General features: G+C 49.8%; 1 protein-coding gene across 1 annotated transcript in view; it reads right to left on the reverse strand.

Annotated features, from left to right (window-relative positions):
* Positions 1 to 5,520: 5,520 nt before the first annotated feature.
* GLG1 (golgi glycoprotein 1) overlaps positions 5,521 to 22,072 on the reverse strand; it is a 138,255-nt gene continuing 121,703 nt past the window's right edge. The window contains exons 17-26 of the mRNA XM_075536242.1: positions 21,165 to 21,282; positions 19,957 to 20,049; positions 18,487 to 18,624; positions 17,409 to 17,532; positions 16,797 to 16,939; positions 16,499 to 16,600; positions 14,619 to 14,726; positions 13,169 to 13,289; positions 12,507 to 12,613; positions 5,521 to 10,952 (exon numbers count right to left, since the gene is read on the reverse strand). Coding sequence (XP_075392357.1) covers positions 10,785 to 10,952; positions 12,507 to 12,613; positions 13,169 to 13,289; positions 14,619 to 14,726; positions 16,499 to 16,600; positions 16,797 to 16,939; positions 17,409 to 17,532; positions 18,487 to 18,624; positions 19,957 to 20,049; positions 21,165 to 21,282 — 1,222 coding nt within the window. The 3' untranslated portion in view covers positions 5,521 to 10,784. The remainder of the gene's footprint in view (positions 10,953 to 12,506; positions 12,614 to 13,168; positions 13,290 to 14,618; positions 14,727 to 16,498; positions 16,601 to 16,796; positions 16,940 to 17,408; positions 17,533 to 18,486; positions 18,625 to 19,956; positions 20,050 to 21,164; positions 21,283 to 22,072) is intronic.

The following is a 22,072-nucleotide window of genomic DNA, read 5'->3' on the forward strand; positions in this document are numbered from 1 at the left end:
CACAGGAGGGGCGCTGTGCCCCCAGTGCCCTCTATCAGACCTCAGGGGGCCGGCGATGACCCCTTGCCCGATTACTGGCGACGGTCAAGTTGGGGGATCTACCAATTGAGATTACTTTTTTCCTCTTGGTCGTCTCTAGGCAGCCTATCCACATGCAGTTTAAGAATCTTGGAGGGAGGGTGACAGAAGGGGCAGTGCTTTATTGTTGTGGATGGCCGTTGCCACAAGCAGTAGGCTGAGACCTAACAGCACACTAACTTTGGAAATATGTGGATTCTCAAAAAAAAAAGAAAGAAAAAAATTCACCCAAGAATTTGATCACCCTCGACATTTTTTACCTGCGACAATTCCCGTAACTATGCGAAAGCCAGAAGCCTTGCACGGTAGGGAAGTGGCCAGACAGCGCCCAACTTGTGAGAAAACTTAGGAGACCTGGAAAAACCAGGTCGAGTTCCGGCTCTCGCAGGTGTCACTGCCGTGTCACGGTGCTGTGGTGGCTGTAGTGGTGCGTTGCGTAGCTGTAGTGCTGCGTGAGGAAGTGTTGGGAGAGGGTTTTCCCTGGTGCTAGGCGGGCAGCTGAAAGCCTGGGCAGGGGCCTTGCCTTTCGCTTGAGTTTGAACCCTAATCTCAGACTTGCCAGCGCTGTAGTTCTGCTGAACGCAGAGGTTTGGGGGAGTAGCTTCTGAAAGCTCCCAGTCAGTGAGATCTGCAGGTTTCAGCAAATGGCTTGAAACATCATCATAGAGGAGCGGCCTGCGAAAAATTAGTGGAAAAAATGGGATTACAAGAGGATGGCTCCCCCCTCCCCCACCATGAGTGTTGAAGGCCCCTCATGTTGGAGGCCCATTAGGCCTGCAGTGTTATCCCACAGACCACCAGAACCCCCGGAAGCTCTGGTTCCGGCTGTCGTCTCTAGGCAGCCTATCCACATGCAGGCAGCCTCAGGCCATCAGCCCCTCCACGCAGTCTGAACTTCACCCTCTTCAGTGTGGCTCCCACAGTGGGCGCACACACACCACAGAAAGCATTCCCCCTTTGGCTTGCCTAGCGATCCTCATTGGGAACCTTCTTCAGCGCAGAGGTGGACAGTCCGCCCTTTTAAGGAATGCATAGAATTGTACCCACACGGGTGCCCCGTTTCCAAAGTTAACTTCTCTAATTAGGTCATTTAGTCTCTCATTCTCACCAAGACCATGAGAACAATCATTCTGTACGCATGTGTGACTTCAGCTAGTCTTACAAGGCCTGGTTGTGGAAGTGGAATTTCCAGGGCCGAGAAATTGGACACATTGCCAAACAGGTCTCCGGGGAGCAACCTTGGCCAGGCTGGTCCACAGTCCCGGGGTCCCCTATGTCCCTGAGCTCTCGGTAACCCTGCCCGTTCATCTTTTCAATCTTCACCAACCTAGTAGGTGAAACACACTGCGTTTTAATCTATGTAGTTCAGTTTGTTAACCAGGCTGACCCATCTTTTCCTACCAACGTGTTTTCCCTCGCTGACAGGCTCCTTGTCCCTTGGTCTCCACTATAGTCCAAGCACCCAAACCAGAGTCTGGTGCGTACTAGACGGACAGTGACTATTTCTGGAGTGTGTGTGTACTTCTTTTTGAATATTGTTTGCTCATACCCCATCGCTTATGTGGTAGTCCAGAGGCGACCAAAGCAAAACCCAACCCATGAATGCTTGTGTCTGTCTTGACGGAGTGTTGGTGGCTGTGGAGCTCCACATTTGGGGTCCCTGCGGGTCCTGGCATTCAAACCCACTGCCACCGGAGTCACTGACTCACAGTGATCCTGGAGGACAGGGTAGAACTGCCCGTGGGTTTCCAAGCCTGGAACTCTTTTCCTGGAGTATAAAACCTCCTCATCCCACAGAGCAGCAGGTGGTTTTGAACTGCTGGCCTTGCAGTTAGCAGCCCAGCCTATAACTCACCATGCCACCAGAGTTTCTTGACCATGCGTAGGCTGAGCTGAATAACCAAAAATGGAGCTTTTCTCTGCCTCCTCAGGTGCCTCAGACCTGGTCTTCCAACCTTCGCTGTTTCAGCCCCAGCCATCTGTGTGGAGTGGACAAAGCAACCCACAGATCTGGTGTCAGGTGCGGGGCAGCCCTGCCACGGGCCATGTCTTGTCATGGTACCAGCAGCTCAAAGGGCATGGCCCTGCCCTTCCCGCCGAGTCAGCGAGAAGGGGCTTCCCCCACCTATGGCTTGGGTGAGTTCCCGCTTCCTGGCAGAACTGGACCTAGCCCAGAATGGAGCCCATCTCACTGTGGGCAATGCCCGCCCTGCTGATGAGGGTATTCACTACTGTGCCACGTGGTTTTCAGGCCAGTGTATCTTTGGAGAAGGTACCCGTCTACTCTCAGGGTGAGTCCGAGGGTGTCAAGCCCACTCCCCAGTGGGTAAGGCTGCAGTGGGTCAGGGGGGTGGTGGGCTGGCAGAAGAAGGTCTAGGGAGCTGCCCCCTTGAAGGAAGACCTGATTGGTATAGTGAGGGGAAGAGAATGCTTGCTGGAGAAAGGCGGCATGTGGACAGAGAAGAGGCGCAAACTTCTTGCTGGGGGAACTGACTGGGATGATTTGAGGCCAGTTGGACCCCACAGAGGCAGACTTAGGACCCACAAGGGAAAGCCTGGCCTAGAACATTGAAGTCCAGCTCCTGGCCCTGCTCTGTAGGAAGGCGATGCGAAGCCCCGATGAAGGTACTCACAACAGAGATGAGCTCAGAAGCCAGCTTGATGAGTGAGCCTGGCCCCTGAAGGAAGGGGATGCGGACTGAAGAGGAAGAGGGTGACACCCGTCTCCCCAGAGGTACCACACCCTGCTCTCCTCCCCCCAAAGATGAACCTGCTCACCCTCCTCTGGCCCTCTCTCCCTTGCAGTCTGGGTGGCCCTGGGACACCATCCTGCCCCTCTGAAGGTTTCTTAGGTCCCTAGGGGTCAGGAGGAAGACGACTTCACATCGAGGCCTGGGGGCCCCATGGTCAGCTGGCTACAGCTGCCTCAGGGGATGGCAGGGATGGCTCTGACCTGCCAAGGCCCGAGGTTCAGCTGCTCCTGCCCCAGGGTGAAGGGAAGTCCATACTCAGGATGTTTGTGCACTAGACTTCCACTTCTAACAACCCGAACCCAGACACCCCAAATCTTCCCTCTGGTTTTCTGAATCCTACATGTTAAGCACTTTCAGGATGTCCCTAGGCTACCTGGAAGGCCAACCTAGGTACTGCAGGGTGTGACTGGGTACCTTTATCTCTGCCCTGCCCTGCCCAGGAGTGGAGCCTGGACTTGGATGCTGGAGCCTGTGCAATGAACTAGTGGGGCAGATACCCAGAAAGTCCCGATAACTGCTTTTCCATGTCCAAATGGTATCCCCTTGTGGGTGAAGGCTCCTGGTTTCCGAGGGGGGGTTACAGCAGGGAGGTAACCTGGTGGGTGGTGGGGGCCTCTGTTTCATCTGTTCCAGATTGCAGAAGGCTGCAGATGAAGACCTGGAACGGGACTACGGAGTGGTGGAGATATCCCTCTTGGTAAGGACTTGTGACCTATTAGGTGGTGACACCATCCGTGGTTCCTGACTTCCACTGTTAAACGGCTTCAGGCAACACCTTTATGGAGCGCACAGGATCTGTCAGTGGAGTGAACACGAGGGAGTCTAAAAGGCGAGGTCAGATACTGCTACATTTAGGGTTCAAGGGGAAGTGCACAAGGGAGGGGACACGGGAAACCCTCCTACTGGAAGGTTTGGGAAGTGCCTATAGATGAAGGCTTAGCATTGAGTCCTGGGACTGATGTATGTACTAGATCCAGGTGAGTCCCTGGTCTGCCCCAACTCACAGTGGCCTCTGGGTGAGTGGTTTGACTTTCTGGGCCTCATATCCGTCCCCTACCACCACATCTGGCCTGCAGCCACCAAAACAAAACCCAACCCACTGCCACCCAGTCAGTTCAGAGGCAACAAGAGAGCCAAACCAACCATCCCTGCCCTGGCTGAACTGAATCTTAGATTTTTTTTTTTTGCCTGGAGAAGAGGGAATGATACCATTTTCAGGAGAATAAAGTGAACCAGAGGAAGCTCTTGGGAAAAGGGGATGGGGTACACATGAACACATTGTCAAGGGCACGAGATCCCCCGTTTGCCCTGTGCTGGTGGCCCTGCAGTGGAGCTGGAGCAGACCCTCACGGCCACCATCTGCTGCTCAACCTGGGCCTGCTTGGCCTAGCTGAGCTCTATAGCCTGATCCTGGGTATGTGCTGGAGGAACCGATGTTCTTGGGCTCACCTTCTAAGCCTGGGCACCCGGGACCAGCGAGCAGCCGGATGGCTCAGGGACCCAGGCAGGCAGAAGGCACACTCCTGCCAGGGCCCTGGAGTCTACCTCATAAGCTCCAGCAGCTCCCAGGTCCCCCAAACAGTGGCTGCCCGCACGACCACTGCCTCGTTCCACCCACCTTCCTCCTCCATTGCCTGCTGTCCCCGCCCCCCGGCCGCATCCCCTTCTCTCTTCCACATCCTTGGTTCTCCACAATTGCAAGGAATCTGAAGCAACTGTGTTGTGTGGGTTGTGATCACGGCTAGAGGTCCTGTGTGCAGTCCTCTGGGTCAGGTCAGTGGCACTCATTCACCTTCCCAAACCTCATGGATGCTGGGGCTTTGATCATACGGGGCCAAAGCCAGTTTAGCTGGCCAGAGGAAACGCAGGCTCTCTGGTTTCATTAGCTAGGTAGCTGTCTGTGATCCTTCCCTCGGCTGGACCCCATTTCTTCATCTTACTGGGAGTTGGATGGTCTAAGGTTCTCCCATTTTGGCTAAAAGTTACTAACCCACTAGTACATTTTTTTTTTAAACTTAGTCCTTTTTGAGGTCAAATTTTCAGAGGACTTAAGTGGGCTATGGATTTATTTCCAGAAAAACCTTCCCATAAAATTTGAGGCGGGTGGGTGGTGAAGAGCAGCAGCAGCACAAAAATGGCCATAAACACGTCAGGAAAGTAGGGAATGCAGTCTCTTTCATTGAGAGCATGTGGCTATGCAAACCTAAATACACTGTCAGGAAGTTTCTGCTGCCATGAAAGTTCCCTAAGCTACTTATGTTCTAACACCCACTCAGGCAGTGTTGCTGGGAAGTTCACAGCCCCCGGGGCCTGGGTTGTTGGAACAAGGGCTAAGAAGGGGGATGAGAGGGCACTAAATACAAAGGTGCCTCTTGTAGGTCCAGCAAGCATGGCTTGGCTACAGGGCAGGGGTCCAGCTGGGTGCTCTCCCCACTGGGGACCATGACTTGAATGGTTCTGGACACAGCAGCCTCGCCGCAGTCATACAGGACCAACTGGCAGCCCTGCCCATCGCACACAGACCAGGGGAGGAGTTCCCTTCTCCTCAGAAGGCTCTATGGCCGTATCTGGCTTGCCCTGGTTAGCCCTGGTCAGCACGGCTTGTGAGCTGCGGCCACTGGTTGCTGAGGGCGACAGTGGAAGTCGGTTGCTGAGTCCTCCTAGTCATCAGAGAAGATTTAACAAGTAAAAACCTGCAAACTCTTTATTAAATTCTCCCATTTCATCTGTACAGAAAAAAATGCACATTATGTTCAGAATCTCAGTAACATCTCAAAATTACACAGCATGAACATGTAAAAACAAGGAACTGCCAGGATTTTATACATAGAAAGGAAACCATTTACAAAAGTTTTGTTAATTTTACTTTTTCTTAAAAAAAAAAAAGAGAGAGAGCGAGAGAGAGACGTTAAAGACCTAACCTCACGGCACTCTCTGTGCATCTGTGTTCTGCTGGGACAATCCGGGCCATTGTGCGAGGTGGGGCTGCTCTCCCTGGTGCCAGCACTGCGTTCAGTGCGTGGCATCCGGGACCTGTGCAAGCCACCGGGCCAGCTGGGCTCTGGGTCCAGATAGCAATCCTCTTGGAGGGAAGGCAAAAAGCAGACTATAGAGGCACTATCTGAACCTTTCCTGCCTGGGAAGACTTCTTCCTTGGCACCTCCCAACACCCCTACTGTTCAATCATGGGGCATCACTGAAAGGGGGATAGGGTAAGGATCCTTCACCACCAATCAACTCCAAGGGGGCTGCTCCACTTCTGTACTCCAGTGAGGCTTGGTCCCTGGGTCCCCCCAGGCATCTCACCAGATGGTTTGGGGAAATCTGTTCTATTGTCTGAGGTCTGGGTGGGAAGGAGGGGTTTGCCCTAACAGGTGACCTTGGCCCCAGGGAGGGAGCGGGATCACGAGGAGCCATGGTCAGACATGGGCGAGGCCAGGCTCCTGTGGCCCCAAAGACAGAGTAAGGAGAGATCGTGTCCCCAGATAGCCTAAGAGAACCCCCCAGCCTCAGAAGACTATGTTTTCTAAAAGTCCAACGATGCCTTTGAAGCAGGGAGGAAGTAATGAAGCAGTCTGATCTCTGAGGTTTCTGAAATTCCTAAGAAGTGAACTGTAAGTAATCTCTGACAAAACACATTTCAAAAAGCCACTGTTTTCAGCAGCACTGCTGGAAGCCCAAGACGTCCACTGCGGAGACCCATCTGGAGCCCCTTCCAGGACAGGACTAGCTCCAGGCGGCTTCACAGCTGCACCCACATTCTCATTTCCTTTGACCCAGGTGCTGGGGAGACTGGTGCGAGCAGAAGAGCTCCCTGCAGGCTCTGCGGAGTGTGGGGGACTGGAGAGGATGGATGCTTCCAAAGGACCATCTATGTACCATGTCTCAGCCTCTCCCGTGCCGGGTTCGATCCCAATGCTGGGACTGCTCCCCTTTTCTGCTACGAATAGCATTCTGGGGTGTGCAGCAGGGGGTCAGGCCCCACGACCTGGCTCTTACACATAACTAAGCCAGCCAACAACAACAACGTGAAACGAGAGTAAACTAACACTTCCAAACAGAGGCATCCACATAGGAAGTGAGCAACTAAAGCCTTTTGTCCGGGAAGCTGGCACTCGAGAAAGGATGTCCTGACTGAGCAGAGTCATGTGTTTTGGACATTGTGCCCAGTTCTCGAACCCCACTGATACCCGACCTGCAGCTCTATCTGCAATGGTCCTACCGCTCCATAGTAACAGTATATGCGATCAATAAAACACATGGCTGCAAGTCTGAGCACTGTCAAAAAAGGTAAAGTGATCATCTCTCCTCTAGGATCAAAATATCTGTTTAATGGGACAAAACCATGTGGCTGGGTTGGTCGACTTTCCCGGGTCTCTTGTCAGCCTCCTTCTTAATCCTGACTTAGAATAAGTTTATGTAGCATCTGTTGGGAAAGACGAAGAAAAGATGGCCTTTTCTCAGAGAGACTGAGGACCAGCTAGTGAACAAGGCCCTGAGAAGCCACTGACCCTCCATGGCTAACTACCATAGTACAGATCTTTGTGCAGGGGCTGGACCAGATATCTGGACTGTGGAAAGAGGGAGACATCTCCAGGAGTCTGAAGATGTTAAGAGGAGGGTATTTCTCAAAATGAGGAAGACTCTTGAGATGGACTGACACAGTGGCAGTCATAATGGACTCAAACACAGTAACCAATGTCAGGATGGTGCAGGTCCAGACCGTATTTTGTTCAGTTGGACACAGGTCACTATAAACGGCAACTGACTCCACAGCACCGCGTAACAGCTTCTCTGAGGAAGGTAAGGAGCCGTGGAACTTCTTTTCCAGGTGGTCTGAAGGGGATGCTATAGACCTTTACACACGGGATTCTGCTACTATGAAACCCGACAGGAATTCCTCTACCACAGCAGCCTTACGTTGCTCACAAAAACCAAGGTCACCACGTGAGGCCTGCAGTGGATTCTAGTCACTGTTTGCTCACTGAACGCAACCCCACAACCCCTCTAACTTGTAAGGGTGCTTGGACCACGCTGACTAGGTCTGCAGAATTGGGGCTGCTGACTTGGACTGACTGACGGAGGGCCTCCAGGGTACACAGGGTGGGGGTTCCCATCCATGCCCTGGCTAGCAGAGTTCTCTGGGGACAGAGCAGGAGCAGGGCAAGGATGTGACACCAGGGTAAAGGGATCACTGGCAGAGGTGCCTTCTTTGATTGTGAGCAGTTGTGTGTGAGGGGGAACCAGTCTTGTTTTTGACATTTTGCCCAGACTTCTGGTTTTCTGAAGCACAGCGTCTCCAGTTCAGGAGAATCCTGGCCCCTCTGGAGTGTCGTTAAGCACACCATGTGTAGGAGGCTCTGAGTCACTGGAGGGAGCTCAGAGCCAGATGACAGTTACGATCACTTCCAGCAAGTGCCTGAGGCCTTGAGTAACCGCTTGGCCTGAGCAACAAAACAAAACAAAAACCCTACCCACTCCTTCCAGTACTCGAGCTCGACGGCAGGAGACCCGATCAAGGCCAGAGCCGGCCTTCCGTCCGCTCTGACTTCAGGGCAAGCTTTCTATCCTCTCCTCCACTACTTCTCTAGTTGGTTCAGAAGGTTGCCTGACCAAGGTCAGTCACTAGAGGTCGCTTCAAACCGACTTTGTGCCAAATGAGGTCCGAGTGGATGTGGCTGGGCTGCCACACGGCTTCAAAGTCCCTTAGCTTTGAAACACCTGCTCAGGATGCTGCTGGGGGCCTTTTAAGGACAGTTAACATGAAACTACTCCCAGTCAGATGGTGAGAGTCTCTCATGCACCAAGCAGCTGAAGATACTAGCAGAGTTATCGTTTCTGTTTTCACCATTTCTAATGGTTGCAAATGTTTCAGGAGCCTAACTCCTTTTGAAACTTCCAAATGTGTTGCAGACAAGTAATGGAAGCCTCTCGGTTACAAAGGACAGAACTATTGAGACATGGCCAACGACAGGAATGCTTCACATATAATGGGAGACAGCAGAGATGGGGCGTGGTATCCCCAACTCTCATCACATGGGGAACACTAATTCCATCCGGTACACCACACCAGACACCTGCCTTTAGATAACATTCCTGGTTCTTGATCTGAAGCCTCAGCAGTGCCTGCCCCTCTCGCCACCCCGTCTGTTCAGAGCCGCTGGCGAGAATATCTGGACCTGACCTGCAGTGAGGGGCCGTGGGGGCAAGGACAGCCTCCAAGAGCTTCAAGCTGTAAGAATCCCAGGGAAGTTTCTGAGACTCAGGAAGCCTTTAAAAGCAGGGCACAAGCACCCAGCAGCTTAGCAGCTCCCCCTGGGAGCTAAGTCCGTAGACTATACAGCTGGCTTCCGGGACTGACGTCTCCAGGAGGGGAGCGAGAGAAGCAAACCACAGTATTCAAATACCCGGCAGTCCGGCAGTGAGCTGAGGAGTCATGCTGACCTGCTGACCCACAAGCTGATACCCTTCCACCTCGACCTGGAACACATTTCAGGGAAAACAAGTGTTGCCTTAGGTCCCAGGGTGCCAGGGGAAGGAATGGCCGAGGAATGGGCCTTGGTCTAGGGGACAGTTTTAGGCACATGATTTTTAACACTCTGTGGACATCTAACAGGTTAATAAAATATATATTATATAAATATATCTCCTACTGTACATGCTGCCCTCTTGCGCAGCCACTGTGACCTCATGCCCCAAACTCAACAAGAGGCGTGTCAGGACTGACCCAGGAGGCCTGGGCTCTCCCTCTTCACACTCCTCCCCTGGACAAACAGTGGAAAGAGGGAGAAGGGCCAGGAGTACTGCTTCTGTGAAGCTCAGGGTCTGGACAGGCATTGAGGAGAAGGGAAAGAAGAGAGAGGGAGAGCACGCCCTCCATCTTTTACTGTGTCACTTGCCATGCCCTCTCCAGAGAGAGGCAGAAATGAGCTTGCCTAGAGCCTGCAGAAAGGTCTGGTGGGATTGCCAGTCACCCGCCAAGACTGCACTATTGTCTATGACCTGTCTTACAGCCTGAAAAGTAACGAGAGAATGGTACCCTGGCCCCCATCTTCCCGCCCTGCCAGTCCCTCCACCATGCGTCACAGGAACCTTTTCTCCCAGTCAATGCCTCCACTGGGCGGTCTGGAAGAGCTGCCACCTCAGCAGGGCGAAGCCAGCCCCGCGAGGTCCAGCTGTGGCCCGTGGAGGAGGAAGAGACTAGGATCCTGCTACCTGGAGAGTCGGAAGTCAGCCTGCGGTGCCGTTGGAAAGACTGCGCTGCTTCATGCTGCACCACCCCGAGGGCCCCGCGGCCTCACGCGCTGGAACAGCAGTGGCTCTCCCAGGGTGGGACGTGCGGGTGGGCCTGTTTCCGCAGAAGGAAGCCGGAGCCCCAGCAGCTTGGTCAGCAGTTCCCGTTCGTGGGTGGTTGATGTCCAAGGTCTGACAGCTGAGGCGCTTCTGAGTTGGAGGAGACTGGGTGTGCTTACCCCTATAGCCCTGCCTTCACCTCACAGTCACACAGAGGAAATAACCCCATTGCCCACAACAAGCCTGGAGGAAATTCATTACTATATACATTTTTTGTTTTTCCTTTCTTTAAAAATTGCTTTCCTTTTTGGGGGTGTTTAAAAAAAATCAGTTGAGTTGCAGGTCAGGTGATTTGGTTCTGGAAGTCCTGGTAGTTGAGTTGGTAGGAGAGAAACTTGTCTGCAGGAAGGTCAACAAACGTGTGCCCACAAAGGCAGGGACTGAAGCGGTCAGCTGCTGCTGCTGCACAGAGGGCCGAGGACGAGGGCCGCCGTGGACATGGCTGACGTCTGAGATGGGACAAGGTGGTGGCTACCTGCTGCTGCTCTAACACGGGTCTTGGTGCGCCCTCTCGGAAGGGCGAGGTGAGTAGTACACTATACAGGAGGGCTGTACAAACTGGGCACTGGACAGGTAGTTCCTTTGGTGGTCAAGAGGGCTCTACCTGTCCTTGAGCTCTCGTGTCACTCGCTTGGTGATACGTCCACACATCAGGCCAATCAGGAACAGTATGCAGATGCTCCCGCTGATCACGGAGAGAATGTAATTCTTTGACGGGGATGTCATCACTTGCATGGCGAGATCAGAGAAGCCATCTGCGGGGGCCACCTGGAAGGGCATGGAGCAACGTCATCCTCTGAGGAAGAACTGGACCAACTCCTAGTTCAATTGATGTCCTTCCTCTAAGAGATGGAAGGACTGTAACAAGAAAACCACACAGGGAGCTACCCGTTTAGCAGCATGATCCTAAACGTGTACATGCCTGCCACCAAAATATAAGAAACTATAAACAAGCATGAAGAGGTCCAGCCACCCATGGGGATCACCATGGCTAACAGTATCAGGGTGAGTCTTTCCCAAAGGGCTTGGCATGTGTCCACTTATTTCGCCCTAGATTTCACTATTTATTACTTCTGTATGACACAGGTAAGAGCCAGGGGTCTGGGGAGCTAAGTGACTTCAAGAGGCCAGAGGTGCCGACACTTCTTATTGTTCTTCCTATGTCTGCTGACTTTTAAAATACAGACAAGCAGGGTGAGCTTCTGTTGAGCGTTACCTCTGCAATCTCTGTTCATTCAGCATGGATGGGAAGTATCCCTAGCCCCTCGCAGTCAGAACAGTGAACAATAGTGACTGATCACCAACTCATGCAAGCTGGACACGCACAGCCTAGCCAGTTTCCCTCCACGGTCTGCTGAGGAGGAATCGGTACTGAAAGGCTCCTTGGTGCACAAGCTGCGTCTTTCCTTGGGGAGAAGGGGCGGGGCTCCCTGTGACAGCACAGCTGCGATGCCCGCCCCTTCCCTTCTTTTGTCTGGATAGGAGACTTCTCCTTGACCTCCAAGCAGCGGCATCTGTCCAGGAAGAAGCAGGGGGGCCCTGGTCGTCACTCTCTGCACTGGAAATGTCTCTCCCATGATGGGGTGAGGCAAACTGCATGGATCCGGCAATGTGACCTTTGTACCTCCAACAAAGCATTATTTCTGCAGTCACTGTCCTCACCACCGAGTGAGAGAATCATCCTCCAGTTGCCTCAATGGGTTACTTTCATAGTTCAAATGAGGTAATACACTCACCAAACTACAAAATAACATATAATGAGATCTGTCATTCTTTTCCCTGAGGCCGAATTTTGATAGGAAAAACGTCTCTCCCACCCTCCGGCCTGGGTATCATGCGCATTCACGCACGTCCCGATGGCCTAGCACTACTGCTCTCCAGGCTAGCTGAGGGTACTCTCCGCGACATGCTCTCCACCTGAAGGCTGGGTGCAATGAGAGACAGGCTGAGAGAGAGAAGAGGCAGACGATCTCTCTTTTCCCGTGGGCCTGAGGTCTGTTTTCTCTGGAGAATTGGGCAGGTAACAGCTCCCTGTCTGGCTTGGGCTTGAGCCCTCCTTTGGGGGACTCACTGCTCCATGGCTAGCCAAGGGTAACTGGGGGCAGAGAACAGTGGCCTGAGCAGAGCTATGCAGACACAACCCTAAAGCACAAGGACATGGGTCTCCGGGGTGGCTGTGGAGCGTGAAAGAAAAAGAACACCGACAGGTTTTCGGATACACTCATCACCAGTCTAATAATAAGGACAAGCCAGCCAGTCAAGGGTCACGGAGAGACTGGGAGACCACAAGAAGCTACTTGAAGGGACTTCCTGGGTCATTACCTTTGCTGCATAACTCCACATCTCAATCCGGTCATTGAGGCGCTTTTTGCATTCTGGCTGTAGCCTCACCCGCTTGTCCTCCAAGGCCTCCATAAGGCAGGACATTTCTGTGGAAGAGGCGGGATAAACAGAAGGGGCTGCAACTACAGAACACAGAAACTCCTGAAAGGCTTGGAAGCTTCTGAGCACTAGAGTTCAGATCTGGCAGCAAAACAAATGTCACCATCTCATCCCAGGAGACCCCACCCAAGGGAGAAGCCCTGGACTCCACTGCGAGGGCCAGCCCTCCCGAGCTCAGACACAGCTGCCTATTAAGTGGAGTCTACTGTGGGCAGAGCCTGGCTATGGAGTCCACTCGGAAAGCTGCTAAAGCACTCCTGGTTTGACAAAGGAGGGCATGCTTGCTTCACTTTTGCTTTCTGAATAAGTGGCATGGCCTTCTCTTTCATCATAGCCGCAGTGTGGCTCACGGCAAAGAGGAGCTCACACCTGCAGGGCCCTTCCTTGGTTCATTGTGCCACTCAGGCCTGGTCTTGGCACCAACCAGGTCCCCAAGGGATTTCCTCTGTGGTTGGACTGCTGCTATAGAGGAGCTGCAACTGATGTCTAAGAGGAAGTCAGGCAGGGTCGGGGTGAACACAGGGCTCAGTTGAGAGACTCACGACGCCCCCGGCCAGGGGTGATGGCTGCACAGTGGTGCTTGATGTCCAGGGCACAGGCAGTATGAAGGACGGGGTCCACGAAGATGTCTGCTTTGCTTTCCTTCAGCATGTTCAACACTTCCTGGTGAGGAAAGACCATGGCGGGGAGAGTTCGCAGAGTCAGTGCACCAGCCCTGCTGCCTGTCAGTACTATGTCGCATACAAACAGAAAATCGAGGAGGAGGCTGAAGTCACCAACAGAGATCACTCTGGGATGGATGACAGCATGCTCCTGATGGTCTTGGAGACCCAGGGTGGGTAAAGTTGTTAGATGAGATCCTCGCTACCCTTTAGTGATCTTAAGACCTGATTTCAGGGTTCCTGGTATCTTCTTCCAGCTATATTATTTCAAAATACCTAAATAGTAGTGTTTTCAGTGTTAAAGATAGTTCTTTTGCTACATAAAGGTATATTTGCTTACAAAATGTCTCATTCTATAATTGTTCTCTTCAAAAGATGAGAAGACTGACTAGGTAATAATAATTATTTTCTTCACTTAAAGGTTTTCTGGATAATCAGAATATTAACACGACAGTCCTAAAGACAAGTCTGCAGACACTCCAGTTAAAAACGATGGAATTAAGGAAGGGCAGACTGGCTAGAAAGGCTTTTTAAACCAAGATTACAGCTTGCTTGCAATAGGAAGGCTGTAGTTCTTAAAAAAAAACAACCAGAACAAAAAACCAAAACTCAAATGGTGACCTGAAAAGTCCTCCTCTGAGTTTACAGGAGCAAAGGAAAACATCTTGATTTGCTTTGTAACACAAGCCGACCATGCATAATCGACCCGGTGATTTGCGTGATTTCGTGGGGTGTTCTGGGTAGCAGCGACCCATTTGGCAGATCACCTCTAGTGGCTCTGTCAAGAGCCACGCTCACACTTTTTAGCAGGTGAAAAACCAACCCACCACATTCTCAGACTTGACTCTGAGATGTCATTGTTTTTTTTAAAAAGATGAAATCCAATTTCATTTTCCATTTTGTAAGACAATTTGTTTAGCAGCCACGTTTTCCATAAATCTGTCTTTACTTGATAGTTCTCAAATGGACAGTTTGACTGATTTGAATGACTCCTGAACTGCTTTATTAGAACCGAAATCTGGCTCTGGTGTCCTTATAAAACAGTCTAGTTATGGGGTGAAACAGTCACACCTAATTAGTATACATGAGAGGAGTGGTCGCCGATGGAGTGAAACTGCAGTGGACAGATGCAATTTCCACATCAAGCCCTAGACAATCAATGGTCAAGGACAGATTACAGGGAGGGAAGACAAACGAGCGAAGAATGCTGCGAAGGTCAGCGTGGGTGCCGGACTACGTAACCGAGCTGTGCAGACTACAGCATTAGAGGGAAGAAGAGACATAAAAGGAGCAAGTGGGCGGGTGGGGGGATGGGGGTGACGGATCTTACCTTTTTACATGCTTCCGTTTTGATTTTGAGCAGGTTAACTTTGAGACACTCTTCTACTTGACCTGTCTGTTCCTGGGCTGCTGCTTCTTCAGCACAAAGGCTAGAGATCTGCTCAGGAGACACACACACAGCAAAACCACCTCACTGAGCACAAAGCCAATGAGTTTGGGGATTCCAACAAGCAGTACAGTGCTGGTGCTGCCTTAGGGACGGCCCTGCTGTTTCCTAAGTGAGGACAGATCCTGCCGTCCACAGGGTCCAAGGTTTCTGAAGCAGGTTGATTTGCTCCAACCCCTGGGGCTGAGGACCCTGATCACACAGGGTGAAGTTTTACTCTTTTCCCTCTTGTGCTGAATGCTAAGCTCTGCTCTCCTTCCCAGTGACCGGCACTCAGAGTCGGCATATCTGTATGCGATCTACCCTGGGACTTGAGGCAGACGGTTTCAAGGTTTGTGTTAGTTTTTGGTCCGAGAAGGAAGGAAGGTTATGGGGGTGTGATGGAGGTGTTGATGGGCAGTTTAAACTGCTGAATGCAGAGCTGATGGTCTGAAAAGTAAGCCCTCTACCTACCTAATTCAGTCATATGGAAGGTTATATAGCCAAGCAAAACACTAAAAGCCAAACTTACCCATTTACAGAGGAAGACGGTCAACTGAGACACACAACTTAGAAGTGCGCGCGCGTGCGCGCACACACACACGAGACCTAAAGCATAGCTCATGCAAAGATGAAAAGCTTATGAGAGAGAATAATGTCTGGGGCCTTTAAATAAGCAGCCATCTAAGTAAGGTGTTAGCTAAGTCCACATGGAAGGAGCACACCAGGTTGTGTGATCCAAGGACTGTAAGGTAATAAAACCCAAGACCGTGGAAAGGGATTATAGTCGAGCTGCAGAGGTTATGAATGACAGTGAAAGTCCATTAGCAGTCTCTGCTTGGATTACGCCCCCAGTGAACCCCCTGACGATTTCCTGGGGTGTGAACAGCCTTGCTCTCAGAGTGCACGGGACTGATGCAGCTAACGTTAGCTTAAGATTTAACACCTTATCATTTGTTTTCCCCTTCTGATTAATTTTAAATTTGTTCCAGTTTATATTATCTTTCGCTTTCTTTTAGGGGAAAAACACCCCAACAAACTATAAACAGTCACACTGACTTGGAGTTCACTGGTCAGCACCTTATTATTATCTTGGTTAGCATTCTGCCAGATTGTACTCATAGATTCTGAGGGAGCTCCAAAGAGCAAGCAGGCTGGATTAGTAGAACTTGGCCTTGATCACAGCCCCCTCCCACCAGAGTGAACACAATAAAACATTTGGAGACACACACACACACACACCCCCTACAGCTTTTATTGTTTTGGACAGTCCTGTATAAGCTTCTTAGAAGTAGAGTTAGCTATGGTCCCCTAAAATTAACATGTTATATATATATGTATGTATGTATATATATGTAACATGTTTTATCCCTATCCCCATGGACATGTTATATTAAACAGGGCTTCCCACATATTTTTTTCCAGCTAGAAAGTCTAACAATTTCCAAGGATAGACACATCTTCAGCATTATTAAGGGAGTTTTTAATCTTTCTGGCAAGTCTTTATGTGTTCTGGGCTGAGCACGATGAATAAAGAGAACCAAGAAGAAATTCTCTCTGAATTAAATCTAGAGAGAGAAGAGAATATTCTTGTTCAGTAGAGAAATGTGGAAACAGAGTTGTGGGGTGACAGCACCACAGGCTTGCCATACGGAAAACCAGGTGGCCCTAACAACCTACAGCTTCGGGGATGGAGGCAAGGGAAAGCAGAGTAGAGGAGTCTTCTTCGGCAACAGCATTTCTGCCCAGTTCAGTTCACGATCTGTTTTGTGCCCCAAGCCTACCTCTTCTGAGCAGTGCAGCTGGAGCTGAGGGTCTAGTCGGTAATCGAGAGCAGACTCCTGGATAATCACCCGGATCTGGTCCTCACAGTCTGAAGACAGGCGCTACATGGAGGAACGGAGCATAAATCAGCTTACTACAAAATGGCAGCTTCCTACTGGCCCGTTAGTTCCCTGGGTTGGGAAGGGATGAAATGGTCTTGGGAAAGTAGGGCCAAGTTGGGAACTTCAAAAAAGCAAACTCCCAGGGGCGAGTGGGGGTCCATACATACACTTCGATAGGGCACCCAGGCCAGTTTACCTGGTCAGCATATCTCAGCTTGAGGCAAGAGATGACTTGACCTTCCAGCTCTGAATCGTCTTTGGCCTTAGTCAGGATTCCATGGCAGAATTTAGGAATGTCAGCTTTACAGGCTTTCCTCAGCACAGGGTTTAAGCGGTAATCTAGGGCAGAACGCCGCTAATTATGTAACAATATATCGCACCTATTATTCACAACATTGCAACAACATTGCAGCGGGGCACCTGAAAGGGGCATTTATTCAGTGAGTATTTCTGGAGCGCCCATTGCAGTTTTTCAATCCGTAATGAGACTTCCCACTACTCCCTGGTAGCTCCACAAAGTTGTGGTCTGGCAACTCACAACTGTGCGGCTCTGTTCTAAAACAAACTCCACGTGTTTCTCTGCACTGGGCACTGGCTTGGATCCCTTTTGACAGGCATTTTAAAAGTGATTTTCTCTGACCTTTGATTCCAGTCTTCTGGATGCTCTTTCAAAGGAGGAAGCCATTTTGTTTACATCTAGACTCTTGCCCTTAAAATCCACGGGCAGAAAAAAAACAAAACACCCAAAACTCTGCCCACTCGATTCTATTTCAACGGTACAGTCAACAGGACAGGAAAGCCAGGCTACCTGTGTTCTGGGTGATCTGGCGCTTGGTAATCATCTGTTTGCATTTGGGATCCATCAGTTCACTATTTTTATTTTGCTTCAAGCACTGCAGCATGGTTTTGGAGTCAGCTTCAGGGCAAAACCTCTGCAAGAAAACAAAGTTGTCTAGTATAGTGATCCAAACATGGCAAGTAGCACCAACTGAGAGCACTCCTACAGCTACTGGAGAAGATTACTAAAGTAAAGTGTGAAGGTATCACTAAGCCAAATAAGCACCTGACCTTATCTTTTTTAACATGTTCGCTATGACATTTCTCCCCACTAGCTCACCACTTCCGACTCTGCACAGGATCGATCCTCCATCTATAAAGGCTTTGGTAAATTTTGAGCTGAAATGTTAGGTATAACATTGTTCCAGATGACCATGTAGTACTGAAGACTTATCTACCCAGTTCCAGTGGGAAATTCTAATAAAAATGCATGTGGAATAAGGGTCTAGTGTGGCTCATCTCTTTTATTTGATGGGCTATAATTCCTGGAGGTATGCATAATAATTTCTTGGATACTGTGCTAAACTGTTTCTGATTCAGTCTATCTGAGGTGGCAGGGCAAATCAACAGCAAGGGGTCAAGCCTGAATTATCCAATTATCCAATCTGAAGTCAGCTCAGTGGTTCTTCACCTTGAGTCTGCATCAGAATCACCAGAAAGATAGGACTGTACTCTACCTGCACAGTGTCTCTCATGCAGTGGACCTGAGGTGGGACTCAAGAATTTGCAAGTTCCCAAGTGATGGTGCTGCCGTTGTCTATGGACCACAGGCTGCGAAACAGCTACATACAAAGTGCTGCAACTATAAGATTATTCTGCCTCTGAAATTTAAAGACGTTTATATGGTTGCTCCAGTTGGGCTGCTAACTGCATGGTGAGCAGTTCAAAACCACAAGCTGCTTCTCAGGAGAAAGGCGGGGCTTTCTACTCCAGTACAGAACCACAGTCATGGAAACATACAAGGGTAGCTCTCCCCTGTGGTACAGAGGGTTGCTCCGAGTGAGGGATGTTGTCTCTCACCTACGTAACCACTGGTTCTGATTTCTTACCTTTATCATTTGCTTGCAGACTCGCATAAGTGTATAGTCCAGTTCAGGGTCCATCATCTCCGTCTCTTGCAGCTTAAATACTTTCTGGTGGCAACGGACACTTAGTTGCTTCTTGTTTTCTTTCAAACATTCAATAATCTATGGATAAGAATTAAGGTCAAGTTGAGGGGTGTGCCAGGGGCTGCTAACCATATATCCTGATTGCAAAGCACACAGGTCTCTTAGTGCAGCCCCCAACCTGGCTCCAGTGTTCTATCCAAGCACTTTTTGTTTCAAATCCCCTGGAGAATTAGGCTTATACAGTCATAAGGGTTGGGCTAATGCAATCCACTTGGAATCCCTGGCTTCTTGTGCCTCCTTGTGAAGATTCCTTTTGGAGAATCCTTAGACTCTGCATAGGCCTGGAGCAAAAGCTCTAACTACAGAGTGGGCACAAACCAGGAAGATCGGGCCAATTCTTCACTGATTATTGATAATTTATCACATGAGACCAAACTGTGCCAGATGCTAATGAATCAGACTCAATCCTTACCCTTGACAAGTCTCACAGGACAAACTTAAATACACGAAAAGTAAGACGAACATAAAGTCTGAAGGGAGGGGTGGAGGGAGTATGCAGGGCCTAGAGAAGAGTCTGAAGGTAAATCAGTGAGGTAAATCCTGAAGTCGCCTCTTACTTACACCAATTTTTTTGATGTTATAAAGAAAGATTAAGAAGGAAACCGGATTGGAAGTCACCGTAGACAGAACTACAGAATGAACTCATGACACTTCGGTGAAATCAAGCCACAAGAATCAACAAAGAGTGAGAGAACACTCATGGCACAGAAGAGACAGGAACTGTAAAAACCGAGGAGAAAGAGGTACAGAGCAATCAAAATGAGAAGGGCAAAAATAAGCTTACTGTCCTTTGAGTAATAAAGGATGAGGTGGTAAACAATAACCAACAACAGGCAGTTGTGATAGGAACCAATACGAAATCTTAGAACTGCAAAGAATTGCTGAAGTTAAAAACTCCATTGGTGGTCTCTCTCTTCAGGACAGAATAAACAGAGCCATATAAAAATAGGTTCTCAATCTGGGAAACAGAAACGCCATTTTCAATAAAGTCCAGAGAGACAAAGAAATGGAAACATATTAAAAGAAAAACGTAAGAGCCGTGGGGGACCAATTCATATGATCTAGTTGTCTAATGGATCTACATAAATTACTGGAAGTGAAGGCACCCTGGCAATGCCCTTACCTACAAGGACTAAGTGAGTTAACACATGAATATTAAAAACAAGCCCCTTGCTTGCCCCTCATAGCTGAAAGTTATGGATCGAGTCCTATTGCGAGACGGTTGATTTTCAGATAGGTCGACACAGGTAGGCTTGCAAGCACGATGTAGTGGAGCTAGTCTACCAGTGGAGAATGACTGAAATGTTATCTTCACATTGCTTAGAGAACGAAAAAATAAAACCAAGTTACCTGAGCATTACCGTACTGCACAGCAGAACAGTAGTTCGTAATGTCCCCCCTGCAGGCGTCATACAGGTCTGGCTCCAGACGGATGTCTTCAGTCTGCATGAAGGGAGCCAGCATGGAAAAGTGAGCGGATTTTAAGCCGAGGTGTCAAATGGTCTGCACACTGATTTGTTGATGGGCTACAATTTCTATATAGCAGAGTGACAGCAGGGTGTCGCAGTACAGAGAATTAGGTTTTAGTTTCAGCTCTGCCACTAACTAGCTACATGAACTTGGAGCTTGTTTGTTACTTACCCTGACCTCTTCACAGGACTGCTGTGAGATGAAATAGGGTAACCGCTGTGGGAACCACTTCAGAAAGGTAAAACTACTGTGCTGTTCTAATTTTACAGAAAGAGATCAACACAGAGCTCAGGACCCAAAGCTTCCAGCTTAAATCAAGTCTGAGTAACAGAGCAATTAGGTCAGCTACCCTCACTTAAACAGAATCAATACCGATCCACGGCCACGGTGGGCGATAATCTGATAGCGCAATTTTGAGAAATTGTGTCTAGGCGTTTATCATGAGTTTTTGCTCAGGCCGTGGTAAAATAACTATGCCTCGGGTACAAACCACAGGAAGAATCTTTCTTAACCTTCCTTTGAACATGGCTTCACCTCAAAAATCAGCAATAAGGTTCTTTCTATTGTGACTGACTTTCCACCTCAATGACCAAGAAGCTAAGTCAGTACACACATTCCCCGCAGACTGCTGCAGTCAGTGAATGGGCACAGGTCCCAACCTGAACCTTCTCAGTCAGACTTAAGAAATGAACCTTTAATTTCCTTGCTGGATCGGAATAATAGAGCGGGTGGATCAAATGCTACACACAGCCATCTTGTGACCAGAAAGGAAACCAGTTTTAGGATGAAGCTGATACCAAGAACAACAGAGAAAGAGCTTCCTTCCTTATGGACATTATTCACTCGACCATTGTACACCTGCTTACATCTTGTTTCACAGCTAAGCATCTGAGTATGTGAGACTGAAAATGACTTTATTCATTAAAAAAACAAAGAAATAAGCGGATACAAGGTAAAATTTGAGCTTGTGGCTTCAAGCTGTGGTCGTCCCACTAGCAGCTAAAGCTTTCCTATTTGCCCTAGGCTCTCACCCATCTTCCCACAGACCCTGACCCCACATCTGTGGGACGGAGGCTGTGAGGCCTTACCATCTCCAGCTCCTCCACCCGGAGCTGCTTGCGGCACTTCAGGGACACCCTATGCTCCTTGGCTTCCTGCAGGGTGTCATTGCGCACGGTGGTACTCAGGCAGATCACCACATCCACCCTGAAAAGGAAAGGAAAAGGACTGAGTGGCTGGAGACACATGAGGTGCGAAGCCAACTGGGCAGAACCCACACGACTGACCCCGAACTCCTGACACTTGAAGGTGCCTTTCCCTGGCACTCTCATTGCTTTGTGGAGAAGAACAGTGGCCCTCACTTGACTGTTTGTGCAGCAGCCCGGAGGCACACTACATTCCTCACCGCAGGGCAGGGAAGATAGGGGGCATATGCCAGGCCGATTCAACACTTGCTTTTAAAAAAGAAACAAAAACCATGACCACAGAGGAATGCTGCCGACGCGGGGACCGCGCCTCTGACATGCCGCGGACCTCATTCCTGAGAGGCAGGCATGGAAACATGGGTGATACTAAGGGAAAATATGTCCTAGAAACACGGATTCTCAAAGAAATTTTGGCAGCCATACTGTAAAATCTTATCACTCTCTTCTCAAGAAAACTCTATTCTTAAATGAATACAATTTTGGATCCTTCGTTAGATAAGTCAACTTTTGTTGCTTTCATAAGGATAACATTATGGAATGGTTCTAGGAGATTTGTTAACGTTGCTCACTGTGGCAGTTAGATAATTTCAGGTCAACTTGATAAGTACGTCTAGGGGTGGAAACTAGCCTGCCAATCAGGTCACAGCCTGATGGTGCCTTCTTGTGGGCATGGCCTTCTCATGAGGATTTGGGGGACTTCCTTTCTCTTGATTCTGCCATCGGAAGAAGTGGGCAACACACTCCCCCTCTCTCTCTGCCTTCGTCTTCCTGTGGACAACCCATATGGCGCT

This window comes from Tenrec ecaudatus, chromosome 18, assembly GCF_050624435.1.
Source record: "Tenrec ecaudatus isolate mTenEca1 chromosome 18, mTenEca1.hap1, whole genome shotgun sequence".
Lineage (NCBI taxonomy): Eukaryota > Metazoa > Chordata > Mammalia > Afrosoricida > Tenrecidae > Tenrec > Tenrec ecaudatus.